This window comes from Pelophylax lessonae (genome assembly GCF_965119305.1).
Source record: "Pelophylax lessonae genome assembly, chromosome: 13".
Classification (NCBI taxonomy): Eukaryota; Metazoa; Chordata; class Amphibia; order Anura; family Ranidae; genus Pelophylax; species Pelophylax lessonae.
In genome coordinates, this window is record NC_138780.1 from 138,878,801 (window position 1) to 138,896,222 (window position 17,422).

The window sequence follows — 17,422 nt, forward strand, 5'->3', positions numbered from 1 at the left end:
CCCCCCGCCTACCCCTGCCTCTTCTGATGTGTCAGATTCTGATTCCGATTCAGCCCCCGCAGACGTGGGTCTCCCTGCCGGGTCTACAACCTCGCGCCCTGTCTCCTCTGATAGTGAGGATGACACTTCTCCCTCCACCACCGCACAAGAAAAGGCGCTGGTGGAAGCACTGGTTGTTTCTGTGTGTGAGCCCTAAAAATGGAGGACGCAGCTGCGACTGAGGCGCAGGTGACTTTTGACACTCACAAGCCATCCAGAACGGCAAAGGTTTTTCCCTTTCCCACATATTTTGACAATAAAGTCAAAAGAGAGGGGCTGCCCCAAGCGTCCCCCTGGGGTCCCTAAGCGGCATGCTAGGCGTTACCCCTTTGAAGAGTCACTTATTAAAAAGAGGACTGTGCCACCTACTGTGGACCCTCTGGTCTCCAGACTGAATAAAGCTACCATGATTCCAGTGGAGGATTCCCTGTTCTTTAAGGATTTGGCGGATAGAAAGGCAGAGTCTGTGGCCAGCAATATGTACTCCCTGGTGGGGTCTGCGCTAAGACCGGTGTTTACTATTGCCCTTGTGTCTATCTAGTTACTACGCTGTGACCTGGAAGGGGTACAACTTCTCTCTGCCTTCGCGGAGCTGATGGACCAGATGATTCAGGGGCTACAATTTTATTTACGATGCCTCACTGGATGCAGCTCCACTATTGGCCCGACTGTCGGTTACGGCCGTGGTCACCCGTCGTATACTTTGGTTAAAATGCTGGTCTGCGGATCAGACCTCAAAGAAGGCCTTGTCTTTGCCTTTTCAAGGTGATCGCCTATTTGGGGCTACCCTTGATTACATCAAAGGTCTTACAGAGAGTAAGAGTACCTTTCTCCCACAGGCTAACAAGGGTAAGGAGACGGGTCCCTCCTTTTCAGCACATAAAAAGTTTTTTCCTCCCCAGGGTCAATTTTTATAAGGGATCTAAATCTTTCAAGGCCGCCTCGGGGGCTCCCAGCGACCCTGGTCTGGAAAGCAGAAGTTGGGTTTCTCCAGACCTGCGGATAAGACCACTTCGGCTTGAAGGTGCACCCTCACCCGTATCTGGGGTGGGGGGACATCTTTGCCGGTTTCCGGACCTGTGGCTATCCAGGATACAAGACAAGTGGGTTTACAAGGTCAGTGGGTTCGGTTACAAGATCGAGTTTCGATCCATCCCTCTGGTAAGTTTCTCCCCTTCCAATGTGCGGCTGTCCCCAGATCCCTTACGGGCTCTCTTTGGGGCGGTACAGGACCTGTTACAACAAGAAGTAATAGTTCCGGTTCCGTTTTCGGAACGTTTTCTGGGCTTTTACTCAAACCTGTTTACTGTCCCCAGGAAGGAAGGCAAGGTGCATCTAATCCTGGACCTAAAGGCACTGAATTGCTTTGTGCGAGTTCAGGGGGATTTCCTGGTCTCCATAGACATTAAAGATGCCTACCTTCACATCCCAATATGTCCAAGACATCAACGATTTCTACGTTTTGCCACGGGAGAGGATCACTATCAGTTTGTGGCGTTACCCTTTGGTCTTGCCTCGGCTCCTTGGGTCTTCACAAAGGTGTTGGCTCCGGTCCTAGCGCTGTTACACCAGAGGGCTATATCGGTCCAGGGTTACCTTAACCATCTGCTTCTCCGTGTGGAGTCTCCCACTGCACTGGTGACAAACTTAGAGGTCACCACGAGTTTTCTGGAGGAGTTCGAGTGGATTCTGAACCTTCAGAAGTCGTCCCTGGTTCCTTCCATGAGACTGGATTATCTGGGTCTGATTTTGGACTTGTCCTCAGCCAGGGTGTTTCTTCCAACGGACAAAACTTCAAAAACTCCAGACTGCGATTCAGCTATTGCTGTCCAGCAAATGGTTGTCCCTTTGGTCTTTTATGAGAGTTCTGGGACTGATGGTGTTGTCTTTCCAGGCAGTACCTTTCGCTCAATTTCACACGAGAATCCTCCAGAAGGAAATCCTTCTCAAATGGAACAAAGATCCAAGTTCCCTGGACAACCAGATCCAGCTGAGCCAGGTGACCAGGGGTTCCCTGTTAGGGTGCCTTCGGTCCCCGACGCTCAAACAGGGAAAATCCTTCCTCCACATATACTGGACAGTGATCACCACGGATGCCAGTCTGTCCGGGTGGGGAGGTGTTCTCGGCAAGCTTTCTGCTCAAGAAGTTTGGTCCCTGGAAGAATCCAGGTTACCGATCAATGTTCTGGAGTTGAGAGCCATCAGGCTTTGCCTAGTCTACTGGACAGAGCACCTTCAGGGCTGTCCAGTGCGCATTCAATTGGACAATGCCATGGCCATGGCTTATATCAATCATCAAGGGGGCACCAGAAATGTCCTTGCGGCCTTGGAGGTGGAAGGCATTCTTCGGTGGGCGGAACGCTTTGTTCCGGCTCTCTCCGCCATTCATATTCCAAGAGTGGAACATTGGCAGGTGGATTACCTCAGTCGGCAGACCTTGGCTCCAGGGGAATTGTCTCTCCATCCAGAGGTGTTCCAGCAGCTGTGCCTTCATTGGGGCACTCCAGATGTAGATCTTTTGGTGTCTCAGATCAACAGGAAAGTGCAGAGGTTTGTGGCCGCTCTCGGGACCCTCTGGCAGGCACCATGGACGCGCTGATGGGGTCAGTATCAGCTGATGTATGCTTTTCCTCCACTCAAGTTGCTGTCAAAACTTCTTCGCAGGATCGAGGCGGAAGGGATTCTGGTCATCCTTGTGGCTTCGGACTGGCCTCGCCGAGCTTGGTACGCCGACTTGGTCGCAGACGTTCCTTGGAGACTTCCTCTCAGGGAGGATCTGCTGTCTCAAGGACCAATCTTCTATCCTGCTTTACAGCCGCTGGCTTTAAGGGTTGGCTGTTAAAAGCCAGGTGCTGTAGGACAGGGGCTTGTCTGCTGCAGTGAATCCCACTCTGCTTAAAGCGAGAAAAGCGACTTCTAGAAAGATCTATCACCGTAGGTGGAAGTTGTATATTGCGTGGTATGAGTGTCTTGGGGTTCCCCCTTGCTCTTACTCGGTGGCTAGGATCTTGGCTTTCCTTCAACGGGGAGTTGATCAAAAATTGGCCTTGAGTTCTATCAAGGGTTAAGTTTCGGCCTTGGCAGTTTTCTTCCAAAGGCCATTAGCCTCCAATTCCTTGGTGCGTAGAATTATCCAAGGTGTGCGACACTTGATTCCTCCTGTGCGACCTCCGTTGCCACCTTGGGATCTTAATTTGGTGCTGTCGGTTCTCCAGAAACCCCCCTTTGGAAATATTTGGGAGATTCCCCTGCTTACCTTATCTCAGAAGGTGGCCTTCTTGGTGGCTAATACTTCTGCGTGCAGGGTGTTGGAACTGGCGACGTTGTCCTGTCGTTCTCCCTATCTGGAGGTTCACAAGGATAAAGTAGTGCTTCGTCCGGATCCGTCTGTCCTTCCTTCTGAAGGTGGTTTACAGTTTCCATTTAAATGAGGACATTGTGTTACCCTCCTTGTGTCCAAAGCTTAAACATCCTAAGGAATTTGCTCTGCATACTCTCGATCTGGTTCCGGCAATCAGGGTGTACTTGGCGACTTCTGAGTCTTTTAGAAAGTCAGATTCGCTGTTTGTTTTTACGGAACTATGGTTCAGGTTTGCAAGGCGACTACCTGGTCGTCTTTTCAATTATTTTCTGCTGTTCCCACCCCACATGGCTTATGGCACTGCTTTGGGACGTCCCTACTGTTAAGAAGAACAGAGACAGCGTCCGTCAATAAACGATAAAGAAAATTGGATTTTTGTCTTACCGTAAAATCCTTTTCTCTGAAGTTCATTGACAGACGCAGTACCCGCCCCTCTATTTTGAGTTGGGTTGGTGTTACTTCTCTGACACTGCTTTGTTACAAAACTGACATCCTATAGCAGAGAGAAAGGATATACCCCCTGGGACTGCCCATGGGCGTATCCATAACTTTTTTTTCTGCCTAGTGACCTACTCCTGTAGGGGGCAGTATAGTTATGAAGAACAGAAACTGCGTGTGTCAATGAACTCCACAGAAAAGGATTTTACGGTAAGACAAAAATCCAATTTTACTGCTACAGGGCAGCAGCTGTGCGCAGGATCACACACACACACACACAAATATATATATATATAATAGTGTGTGTGGGTTTATATACAGTATATATATATATATATATAGTGTGTGTGTGTGTGTGTGATCCTGCACATCCGCCTGCTGGGAATGCGCTGCTTCTGCTGTGATTGCTCACAGCAGAAGCCGATCTGGTTTTTCACACAATATACTTAAAGTGTAAGAAACTAAGGAACAAAACATTTTTTTTCCATTTTACTACAGGGCACTTTCACTCCCTTCCTGCCCAAAACAATTTTCAGTGCTGCCACACTTCAAGATTTGCACGGCCGCAAGGCTGTACCCAAATTCAATTCTCATCATTTTTTTTTCCCCACAAATAGAACCTTCTTTTGATGGTATTTAATCATCACTGGGTTTTTTATTTTTTTTGCGAAACAAATAAAGACCGAAATGTTTGAAAAAAAAAAAAGGTTTTCTTCATTTCTGTTATAAAATTGTGTGTTCTCCTTCACTGATGGGCACTGATGAGGCGGCACTGGTGAGGTGGCACTAATATGCAGCACTGATGGACACCGATAGGCGGCACTGATATGCAGCACTGATGGGCACTAATGGGTGGTGCAGATTGGCACTGATGGCTGGCACTAATAGATGCCACTGACAGGCATTACTGATGGGCACTGAGTGGCATTTTTGATGTGCACGGATTGACATCTGATGGGCACTAATTGCCAATGATTGACATCTGTGATGGGCACTGCGCTGATCATCAATGCGCTGATTATCAGTGCAGGCCCCCCGTCAGGAGAGCCGCTGATCTGCTCTCCTCTGCTTGCACCTTGTCAGTGTGAAATGAGGAAAGCTGATTACCGGCACTTGCTGGTTACCGTTGTGATCAGCTGTAATTGGTCACAGCTGATCCCATGGTAAAGGGCCTATGTCATAGGCTTTTTACCAAGATCGGAGACACATTGCACCACTGATCGCCACTCTGCACGCCCCCGGGGCCCGCACGAGCTGCTTATCCTGCTAGACGTCATATGACGCCCAGTCAGGATACCTGAGCCACCTTGCAAACCTCATTCTGCAATACGCCGGTAAGGAAGTAGTTAAATAGTTTAATTAATTAGAGGTTTATTGCCATCTGTGTCCCATTGGGAAGATATTCCTTACTTCCGGCCCCATAGTCAAACATATTCCTGCAAATAAAGGGAATCCATTGGGGCCCCCAGCTCACCAGAACTAGTGTCCCCATTGGAAGATTTCACCTCTATTACAACCCAAAATTTGGAATTTTTTCTTTTTGTTGATAATGGTAAAAAGAACAAATGGAGAGTGTGAATCTTTTTGAATCTTCATAAACACTCTAGTGGTTATGTTACATGTTAAACTTAGAGCAGTGGTTCTCAACTCATGACCCACTAACAGGCCAGATTTTAAGTATTACCCTGGGGAGATGCAGGCTAGAATTCTACAACCACTGAGCAGCAAATTCTATCACCTGTGATGTATTTCAGTTATCTTGCAAACCTGGCCTGTTAGTGGGTCCTGAGGACAGGAGTTGCTTTCTATTTTTAGGCATTGTGCCAAATTTGCAGAGGCTGATTTGCTAATGGCATAAATATTTACTGCTGTTCAGGGGTTCTGGGTTTCAGCAAAATTACAGCACACACTAATTTTGGTAACATAATTACTAATGTGTAATATATGTTTCTTGCTAAAGAACATTATTTTCATCAAGTTGTTATGAATAAAGTTCTACTTTAAGGCCCCTTTCACACATTCATCAGTTCAGTCCCTTTTTTGCAAAGAAAAACATGAAGTTTACATCTTTTTCATCCATTTTTACATCAGTTTTTTTACATCAGCCACCTACAGTCCTTTACCATTTGAGTCCCTGAGCCATTCTTTCATGCAAAAACAGACCATTTGTCCATTTACATAAGCTTTTTGTGCAATCCGTTTTCCTAATGAAAAAAAAAATAGAGCTTTGATCCATTCCAAAAAAATGTGTTGACGGAAGCAGATGTAAACAGAAGATCATCCATTTACTTCCGTGTTTTCATAGAGATGCATTGATGTCTGTTTTTCATCTGTCAACGGATGGATGAAAAACAGAAAAACGGTCCATGTGTGGTCCTAAGGCCCCTTTCACACAGGGAGTCCGTCAGGCGGACTCCGTTTTTTTCTCTGCACTGTGTGGGGAATCGGATGGGGGGATGGGGGAATCGGATGGGAACGGACCGTCTGTCCATTCTCATCCGATCCCATCCGCTGGATGGATGGAAAATAGGGTTTCCATCCATCCAGATTTGACAGATCGGATCGGATGTCAGTGGACATGTCTCTGCTGACATCCGATGCCCCATAGAGATACATGAGGTATCCATTCAGATCCGCCAAAAAAAAACAAAAAACGGACAGGCGGATCTGAACGGTTCACCTGTGTAAAAGGGGCCTAAGTGTCTTTTTAATATCAGGGACACTTTATAGCAAAGGGACAGTTACCGTATTTTCCGGCGTATAAGACGACTGGGCGTATAAGACGACCCCCATAATTTTCAAGTTAAAACATAGGTTTTGGGCAATACTCGCCGTATAAGACTACCCCCCTTCCAAAGCAAGGCAACACCATTTAAAAACATCAGATTTCTCATAGATCTCCAAGGTACCCCAAGTACTGTAATACATGTAATCTCTCATAATATCGCCAAGATACTCTAAGTATAAGTATTACCAGTAGATGTAATCTCAAGCTTCGGCTACATACAGTGTACCGCACTGAGCCAATCACAGTGAGCGATGTATTCTATTATTGAATGCAAAGCCTGCTCGGATTGGCAGAGTCAGAGAGCAGGCTTTGCATTCAATAATAGAATACATCGCTCTCCCTGATTGGCTCAGCACGGTATACTGTATGTAGCCGAAGCTACGGTACATACGGTATACCGGTACAGGATTTCCACACAGCCAGCGTCTTGAGAGATTACATCTACCGGTAATACTTATACTTGGGTTACCTTGGAGATATTATACTCGGCGTATAAGACGACCCCACATTTTTGGGGGATTTTTTTGAGGTTCAAAAGTAGTCTTATATGCCAGAAAATACAGTAAAACATCTGTAGAATTTAAACCTGCTGTTGACGCTGTAAACCATCTTCCATTCAAACAAGGACCCATAGGATCAGCAGAGGAGGGGTGGCCAGGAATCAGAACAACAAACTGCCAGGGTGGTCACTATTCTATATTGTCTCAGTGAATTCTCTTCTTTTTTTTTTTTTGTGCTGGTGTTAATGCTTACTGGTAAAAAGTACTTTGCCTTCTTCTGATGGGAGGTATCCATAGACAGTATCATTAGAGCTTACAATTGAATTTCTGCTGTACTTCAGCTCCCCAAGCATTTCTGGGTATGAGATATTTGATTATAACCTCCATATGAGGAGCTTTATTGCAGTACCATCATATAATAAAGTGTTTTAATACTGCCAGGCATTTTTTTTTTGCCAATCTTCCTATCAATGCTGAGAAAATGAAAACGGCTAATTTTTCCAGTCTCTGCTTTCTGCTTCATATACAGCAGATGGCGCTACAAACCACCTTAACTACCTTCGTATCTAGACACAAACAAATACTCTGCATCAGAACATATACGCAGACAGTAATGCAGTGTCAGCATTAACAAATGATGCATGTACATAAATATACAGTATATACTTGCAAAGATTACATAGTTATTGTACTTTGTAATTTTGCATTTGCCATCGTCGCATATATTTTAATTCGATTTATAAAGAAATCCTTTATTGACCGAACTACGTAGTCTGCTGTTTCTTACACTGCCATTTTTTAGCGTGTCTGAGTAACATAGTTGCCTGGCCATCTCAAATGACTGCCCCAGCAAGTGAAACCACAATGAAGTCACAACTCATTATCTGCACACTTGTTTTAACCGGATAACTCAAGCTGTTAAAGCTCACAGAGCAGCTAGTATTTTTGGAATAAAAAAGTACTCAGGGCATTCCAGGTATTTGTCCAGCATAGGTTGTTTTTAAAGAACATTTGTCATGAGAGAAGCATTGATGCTGCCATTGTTGATCACTCCTACTTAAATTGCTTGTTCTCTGGCTACCATGCTGACCCTATTGCTTCTGAGTTATAGACATGGAACAGGTACAGCAATCGGGACTTCTAACTTTTCTCAGATTTTCCAGATTTGCATGCTTCTGCAGGGTCCTTGACCCAGCCAGAAAGTTAGCATTTTCAGATGGAATTCAGCAAAGAACCCCTTATATTTCTCTCATGTCAGATTTATGTTAACAGCAATGTAGTCCAACGTGTATAGTAGGTGCTATTCTGGGAAAAGTACAGACATGCTTTAGCAGTAGTCTTCAACTTAAGATGTATAAGGGGCCTCAGCAGTTGCCTATGAAAAAACCAAAGGGATGCACAATAATATTCAGTATATGTAATGCTACAGAAGACTGTCAGACTGCAGACATACTAGCAGAGATGGTCAGAGACTGCAGACACACTAGCAGAGATGGTCAGAGACTGCAGACATACTAGCAGAGATGGTCAGAGACTGCAGACACACTAGCAGAGATGGTCAGAGACTGCATACACACTAGCAGAAATGGTCACAGATGGCAGGCACACTAGTGAGGGGTGGTCAGAGATTACAGACACACTAGCAGACATGGTCAGAGACTGCAGGCACACTAGCAGACATGGTCAGAGACTGCAGACACACTAGTAGACATGGTAAGAGACTGCAGACACACTAGCAGAGATGGTCAGAGACTGCAGACACTCTAGCAGAGATGGTTAGAGACTGCAGACACACTAGCAGAGATGGTCTGAGACTGCAGACACACTAGCAGAGATGGTTAGAGACTGCAGACACACTAGCAGAGATGGTCAGAGACTGCAGACACTCTAGCAGAGATGGTCAGAGACTGCAGACACACTAGCAGAGATGGTTAGAGACTGCAGACACACTAGCAGAGATAGTCAGAGACTGCAGACACACTAGCAGAGATGGTCAGTGCCTGAAAACATAGTAGGAAAGGAAAATTGGAGACTTAAGACATACTAGAAGAGATGGTAAGTGATTGCAGACAGAGAAATTGATGGTCAGAGACTGGGGAAATGCTACAGGTGCTGTTGGAGACTGGGGACATGTTTCATGAAACTGCCATTACTGCTCCTTTGCAAATCAGTGTTCTATCTCTCACTACTGAGCACTTAAAGGGCTACACATCAAGTGCCAAAGGCCAGGTGTGGCCCCCAGAATGCTATATGCAGCAATTCTAAGGCATTTACCATATATTTCAATGTAGCCATCATTAACATTAACTTACATAGCTTTGGTGGGACCTAGAGCTGCACGATTCTGGCCAAAATGAGAATCACGATTTTTTAGCTTGGAATAAAGATCACGATTCTCTCATGATTCTCTGTGTAACAAAAAAAATTGGGATAACTTTACTGTTGCATTTTTTTTTTATTCATTAAAGTCTATTAATTGCATTTGAAAGACTGCTGCGCAAATACAGTGTGACATAAAATATTACAACAATCGCCATTTTATTCTGTAGGGTCTCTGCTAAAAAAAATATATAAAATGTTTGGGGGTTCTAAGTACTTTTCTAGCAAAAAAAAACTGATTTTAACTTGCAAGCAACAAATGTCAGATAAAGATCCAGTCTTTAAGAGGTTAAACTTCCTTTCTCCCTGGAAGAGGGAAGGAAAAGATACAATGTAATCATTTTTGTTTATAGTTACTGGGAGACTTTGCTGACAGTCGTTTGCCGGAGGCTTTTTTTTTTTTTGATCGCGATTTTCATACGATTAATCGTGCAGCTCTAGTGGGACCATAGCTTTGTGTTTCTTTGCAATAGAGCCATGTCAAGGAACAAACTGGTCTGTGTTTTTCCACTCTGTTTTCCATCAGATTTAGGGCTCTTCTAAAGAGAAAAGTATTGGTAATAATTAGCATTTATGTAGAGGGTAAGCCTGGTGCACAGGGCAGAGTAGCCAGTATCTGGTCTTGTGTGTCCGGCCTGGCACATCCACACATTGTACAGAACGCTGGTAGTGCTGGAGGAACAAAATGCTGGGTCATAGGCACAGAGCTTTGAATAAATCAGTTTTTTCAGATCTGCTGATCTGGGCCCGACTGGCAGGATTTTGACAAAAAAGCTTTTGAGTGCCAACAAGTTGCGCAGCCAATTTTGTGAATTTTTGAGGCAGGGTGTTCCTGATCTTGCACATTCTTTAACATTCTAAAGGATTGTAGAATGTGCCATTTTACCACCATTTTATCTACACCTTTCAGTGGTCCTCAACACACCACCTTCCACTGATCACTGGCCATTGGTTCTATGTCAACCAGAGCAGTACCTACTGCCCCTGACTGACAGCCTGTGCATTGCCTCCCAGAATCCAGGGCCTAGAGCAGTGATACGGACCCTGCTTTTTTCTATGGTCAGTTAAGTAGTATTTGTTTGGACCAGTGTAGCTTTAGCAGGAGTGTCCCCAGTTTACTTTTTGCTTGAATGTATTATTTTCCATCTCATTTGATGTGCAGTTTTCTCATGATTGGCACCACTCTCTTTTTATTCAGCCTTTATTCAGTTTGCTGGCTTGCATGCTACATCTTCCCTTCAACCGTGCAGAACTGGCGAGTGGTATGTTGTCACTCAGTTGTCACAGTGCCATTACTTCTCCTAACTGCTCCGCTGCCTCATTGATCCCCTGTCTTTTTTTCATGCTTCTTTGCACTCTGGCTTCCATGCTCATCAAACGTTTGGTGCTTGAATTCAGTAGTCATTCTACATTTAAACCAGTCTGGCTACATATGTGAAAGAGTGAGGGTAATAATTGAAGGCTCTGTGCCTTGGGTTTTTGCATGAGAAAAATCTTTGTCAGTAGGTTTCTGTGCACACGGCAGATAAATATCTTACAAGACATGCGCCTTGATGCTCAGTACATTGTGACAAGCCTTAGCTGCTTCCATTTATTCAGTAAGTTCAAGAAAGTTTGCAAATACAACTTGTCTTTCCACTGCTGTTCTTCAAGAGATGTAATGGAATCTAGACTTATTCAAGGAGGACTTATAGCGTCTAGCACACCCGTTTTATCTATGTTGGGGGCTGCAGTTTCACCTGCAGTGCCAATCCTGCTATGAGTCATAAAGACACTCCGTGAGTGGCATTGGTCCCTCCTCTGTGAGTTATGTTATGTTAAGATGATAGAACATGAGTTTCATGAACATTGTCAATTGGAAGAGGACAAGAGTGCTACCTGTACTTACAGGAGGACAGCAGGAGTTGTGCTTGATATGCATCCTAGCTGAAGTAAAAAAGCGTCAATGCAAAATACTGAAAATTTTCTATTGCTCAACCTATATAGCAATTGTTTATAGGATCTGTCATCAAATGAAACCAAGGCTGCACGCTGCTCTTTTAACTGCTGTGCAACTGTACTTATTTTTTAGAGGTACTTTTATAGCACTATCAATTTACGCAGCACCATACATATACTTTATATTCTACATTCACATCATTCCCTGCCCTCAAGGAGCTTACAATCTAAGATCCCTAGCTCACATTCATACATACACATACAGTGGATATAAAAAGTCTACACACCCCTGTTAAAATGTCAGGTTTCTGTGATGTAAAAAAAAAAAATGAGACAAAGATAAATAATTTCAGAACTTTTTCCACCTAGTTTAGTTTGATGGCAGTTTTGGTTGCTTGGGATCTGGTGGTTAATATAAGATTGAGGAGGTAGCTTTCAAAAATGGACACTAGATGGCAGCAACCAACACAAAGGATTCAAAGGAGTTTGATTTGATGTTTATAGGGGTCCCATGGTAATAGTTATGTATGTAAGGAATGGTGCAATAAGGTTACAGATATAGGGTTAATGTAAAGATATGCCTTTAGATATATTTATTTTAACCACTTCTAGACCGGAAGGTTTTCCCCCTTAATGACGAGGCCATTTTTTTGCAATTCGGCACTGCGTTACTTTAACTGACAAATGTGCGATTGTGCGGCGCTGTACCCTAATACAATTTTCCCCACAAATACAACTTTCCATCCGTCTGGCGGATGGGATCGGATGAGAACAGACAGGCGGTCCGTTCTCATCCGATTCCCCCATAGAGGACAGCGGGGATCTGACAGCTCCATCTCCGCACACAGAGTGGAGACGGAGCTGTCATCCGCCTGCTCAGTGGGCATGGGCGGATCGATCCCCCGCTGAGCAGAACGGAGTCCGTCAGCGGATCGGACAGGTGTAAAAGGACCCTTAGGATAAAAGTTTGAAAGGGTCTTAAAAGGGAGAAGCCTGAGACTTTCCCATGAGTTTGTCCCAGGCACATATCAGCAGTTTATTTAAAGAGTACCTCCACTTTTGTTGAGAAAAAACATTCCCCTCTGGTTGATCTCTGTACATTACAAGGATTTTAACTCTTCTGAGTGAGTCTAATGGAAGTGGCATCATAATTATTAATCAGCTGTGCACTAGCAGGACTCTGAGGAAATCTGCTGGGCCTGCATACTTTTTGACGTGATTTCCTATTGGGAGTATCTCACCAAAAATTAAATTTTAGTTGCAGGGGATGCCTGATATCTGACTTGTATTTTAGTGCAGACTTCTGGGAAAATCAGTGAGTCAATCACGCAAGCAGGAAATGATGTTTCTGTGTACAGATCACCTCCAGGTTGCCATTATGCATTGCACTTTACAGAAAATTACCGAACTGCAGATTGAAAAGGAAAGGTCATTTTTAATAAAATTCAATCACAATATGACTTGAATCGCAATTGTATACTCTATTATTTTTTTATTTGCTATTTATTTTTATCCACGAAAGATACCCTTTAACAATTTGAGAAATGAGCTCTAGTGACCTCTCTTGAATAGATGGGTGGGTGTGCTGAAGAAAAAGAAAAAAGGTGCTGCCATTGTAAATTATAAAGTGGATCAGTGTTTCATCATCGTTTATTAGGGTACACCGAAAAAAGGTATTTAGCTTCCAGGATTACCTTGTGGCATGGGTGAGTCATAAAACCTAAAACAGTTGACTTGGATGAACCACCACTTGGAATTACATATTGTGCTTTTATAGTACTTACATGATATTGATGTGTGAGTGGATGCTTATTTAATAGAGTTTTTTCTCTGCAAGTGGAGACAGACTTGTATACACTGTATGTGGGTTTATTTCTATTACTAAAAAAAAATACATTTATAGAGGAAGAGGTGTTAAAAAATGTTCCCTCTGGGTGTCAAATACGTTAGTTATGTCACTGTGCATTCTCATATATGACAAAAGTTTACTCTATGTACCACCAATAGATAGGCAGTTTTCAGATACAAGCATTTTTGTTACATCTTACACCACCAATAAACCGTTCTTCCCATCTTTGCTTATTCTCCCAAACACAGAAGGCGATGAGGAGGAAGAAGATGAGGAAGATGAAGATGATGATGAGGTGGATGAAGATGAAGATGAGGAGGACGATGAAAAAGATAATGACTCTGTGGATGACAGTGCAGAGAGAGATTCTGACTTGCCTCTTTTTACTCTCCCTGGACTGTCCTCCCAAGAACCCCTGGAAGATGATAGCAACGTCGCTCTCATAGAGGGAGCCGCTTATCAAGTGCCTGACACCATGGAGTGGGAGCAACAAAACCAAGGACTTGGTAAGTGAGACTGCTGTTATCTGTTTATAGTTGCTGGGGAAGTCGTCTCTGTAACAATCTTTAAAAGGAGAAAGCAGGGGGCCAGGTCAGTGCGACACTTTATTCCAATATCCACTTACATCTGAATAACTTATAAATCCTACCAAAATGTGATGCGCCAGAAATATAATAAAAAAGTGATGACTTTAAATACAATAAATCATATCCAGTTCATAAGGCACATAGCAATGTGTGTGCTTCCAATAAAGTGATATGAAGAGTGTCCCCGTATCCAATTGAAGAAAATCCAGTGATGAAAACAAGTTGTAAACACCAATTAGTGAATCCCTCCACCAGGTGAATTAGCCTCTCACCTTCCTAAAGGACCCAAACGGGCCAGCAATCACATGTATCATGGATCAGACTTCCAGGAAAGAGCCACACTGTATTGCACCTCGAGGGATCCCGGGACATATAAAAAACAGATGAAGAAATCTAGTGCTCTCTGCTTACTAATAAGGGTGTGCTTTATTAGAGAAAGGCAGATCAACTCACATTTGTTGGGCACTCAGCCGTGCCTGCTGTATAAGCGATGTCAGCGATCTGTTACCAGAGAGAGACTCTGCGTCGGCCACGCACGCTCCGTCCCCCTATACGCGTTACGTCGAGCGTAATGCTCCTTTGACTTCCTCGGTAGGGGAGCATTACGCTCGACGTAACGCGTATAGGGGGACGGAGCGTGCGTGGCCGACGCAGAGTCTCTCTCTGGTAACAGATCGCTGACATCGCTTATACAGCAGGCACGGCTGAGTGCCCAACAAATGTGAGTTGATCTGCCTTTCTCTAATAAAGCACACCCTTATTAGTAAGCAGAGAGCTCTAGATTTCTTCATCTGTTTTTTATATGTCCCGGGATCCCTCGAGGTGCAATACAGTGTGGCTCTTTCCTGGAAGTCTGATCCATGATACATGTGATTGCTGGCCCGTTTGGGTCCTTTAGGAAGGTGAGAGGCTAATTCACCTGGTGGAGGGATTCACTAATTGGTGTTTACAACTTGTTTTCATCACTGGATTTTCTTCAATTGGATACGGGGACACTCTTCATATCACTTTATTGGAAGCACACACATTGCTATGTGCCTTATGAACTGGATATGATTTATTGTATTTAAAGTCATCACTTTTTTATTATATTTCTGGCGCATCACATTTTGGTAGGATTTATAGTTTATTGTGATTTGTGAAACACGATTGGTGTATGCTGCCGGATACCACTTATATACTTTCACACACCTGATTTATGCACAGTGAATTGAGGTTGAGTTATTTTATCACATATATTGGGTTTGCGCTGATAGTTTTTTTGTATTACATCTGAATAACTTGCAGACTGCATGTAGAAGTGCTATGGTATCGTGTGTGGTAATCCAAATTGGTAGACAGAGTGGGCTGGAGGGCTGGTGAGGATGTTTGGACCCTCTGAAGATGACAACTGGGGCTAACGACATTAGCAAACTCCAAGGCTCCCACCACTGAGTGACTGAAGATAAAACGGGCCGATAGAGACCACCGCTAACACACGTCCAGACCCATTGTATGAGAAAGCAGGAGGATGGCGGCATCACAGGCTCTCACACCACTATCGGCTTTAACAAGCTGGGAAGGAGGTGGGCCACAACCTTGTGTTTCCTGTCTTGTTGCAGCCAGTAGTGGTGTGTGAGAGCCTGTGATGCCGCCGTCTTCTTGCTTTCTCATATGGTGGGTCTGGACTTGTGTGAGCGGTGGTCTCTTAGGCCGTTTTATCTTCGGTCTCTCAGCGGTGGCAGCCTTGGAGTGTGCTAATGCCACAAGCCCCCAGTTGTCCTCTTCAGCGGGTCCAGACATCCTCAGCAGTCCTACAGCCCACCCTGTCTACAGTTTTAGATTACCACACATGATACCACGGCACCTCTACATGCAGTCTGCAAGTTGTTCAGATGGCACCCTGTTTTCTCCATTTATTTCTGTTCTTGAGGGAATCCCATACCTCAACAAGAAGCTGCTATCTTGTGTGTGTTCTGTCCAGTCACCACCTGCCGTTTTTCTCATTGGCCTCTTTATTCTGTGGTTCTCAGCTATTCATGGACTACATGGACTTAAAACACCATAATATCTTTTCATTATTATTATTTTCCTCTGTTCCTATCAGTCTGCATATTTTTACTTTTATTTTTATTTCCATTTAATCACATATAAATCTCATCTAATGTCAGTGAGCACTGACTCACTTACTTTCAGTTGGTGAATTGTTTGCATTTGTAGAAATTTAGTGGGTAATGGAGAAATATGCATGAAATGTAAACTGAGGTCATACAATATGCTGGAAGCATGTGTTCGGTTCTACTGTGTGTATCCTAAACTGGAAAGTTTTGCATAGTGACACTTGTGTTTTTCCTAGTTTAATTGCATACAGTATAGTAAATAAGATTTGTAAAATATCAATGTACTTTTTCGTAACCATACAATACAGGACACAAGCTCTTTAAGTCTTAGACCAGAGGTGCTCAACCTTCTGAAGAGTGAGGGCTGCTTAAATGATTTGGTAACCAGTCAGGGGGCCACAATGAAATTGTTCAAAATGTGAATTTTTTTTTATTATGATAGCATAATGAAGATTTTAAACAGCAATCAGGAGCATCATTTTCTGTGGGACCAATCCCCATTGGCTGTTTACCCACTGTTTATTCACAAAAAGAAAGCAAACGGACACACCGACCAGATCAGACCAGTCATGTGAAAAGGGGCCTAAGGCTACTTTTACACTGATGAGCTGCAGTTTACCCAGTGCAACCCAGTTGCAGTTTTAATTATTTTACTGAAAGGGTAGTTGATGCTTGGAATAAACTCCCAGCAGAGGTAGTGAGACAGTCAACAGTAAATGGCTTCAAACATGCTTAGGATAAACATAGATCTATATTCAGACAACAAATTTAACGGGGAAAAAGAAAAAAAAATTGTAAAAAAAAAAAAAAAAAATAGGGCAGATCTGATGGACTACACAATCTTTTTCTGCCATCACTTTTCGGTTTCAATGTTTTTATGTTACCCGCACTACGGGTGTATTGCACTGCACCTATGGCTTTCCTGCAGGTTTTCTGCAGTTTACCATTATATATTGCAGGTGTGGTGCACTTTTTGAAAGTGCACCAAACCCGCAGGATATAGTAGAAGTGTATGGCTCAGTGAAGCTAACTCGCAGGAAAGCTGCAGGTGCACTGCGCTGGACCAGCGGATCAGTGTGTAAGAAGCCTAATAACCCTTCTTTATGCCCATTGCAAAACTATGATGTCTAATACATAATATGCCCATTGCTAACCTGTGATGTTTAATAAACTGACCTTTTTATTTTGGTTTCTGCTGGCATTACTCACTGGCTGTTAGAAAGGTTCCAGTCCTTACAGAGTGATACCAAAATGCACTTTGCCTTGGACAGGAGCCTGCGCTATTGAGGAAGCATTGGCTTATGCGGCTCCTACTCCGTTCGCAGCCACTTAATTCCTCCATTGCTGTTCCATCCACTCTAATGCTGTGGGATGGCGGGTTGGCTACCAGTGTTCTGGGCTTGCCGATCCACCTTCCCAGAGAAGGAGGTCATGGGCTTAGACC

The 17,422-nt window shown here is 43.8% G+C and overlaps 1 protein-coding gene across 4 annotated transcripts in view; it reads left to right on the forward strand.

Annotated features, from left to right (window-relative positions):
• Positions 1–17,422, forward strand: part of ARMH4 (armadillo like helical domain containing 4) — a 308,570-nt gene that overhangs the window by 94,588 nt on the left and 196,560 nt on the right. For all 4 annotated transcript variants that reach the window (XM_082275044.1, XM_082275043.1, XM_082275041.1 and 1 more), the window contains one exon: positions 13,541–13,798. In XM_082275044.1, coding sequence (XP_082131170.1) covers positions 13,541–13,798 — 258 coding nt within the window. The remainder of the gene's footprint in view (positions 1–13,540; positions 13,799–17,422) is intronic.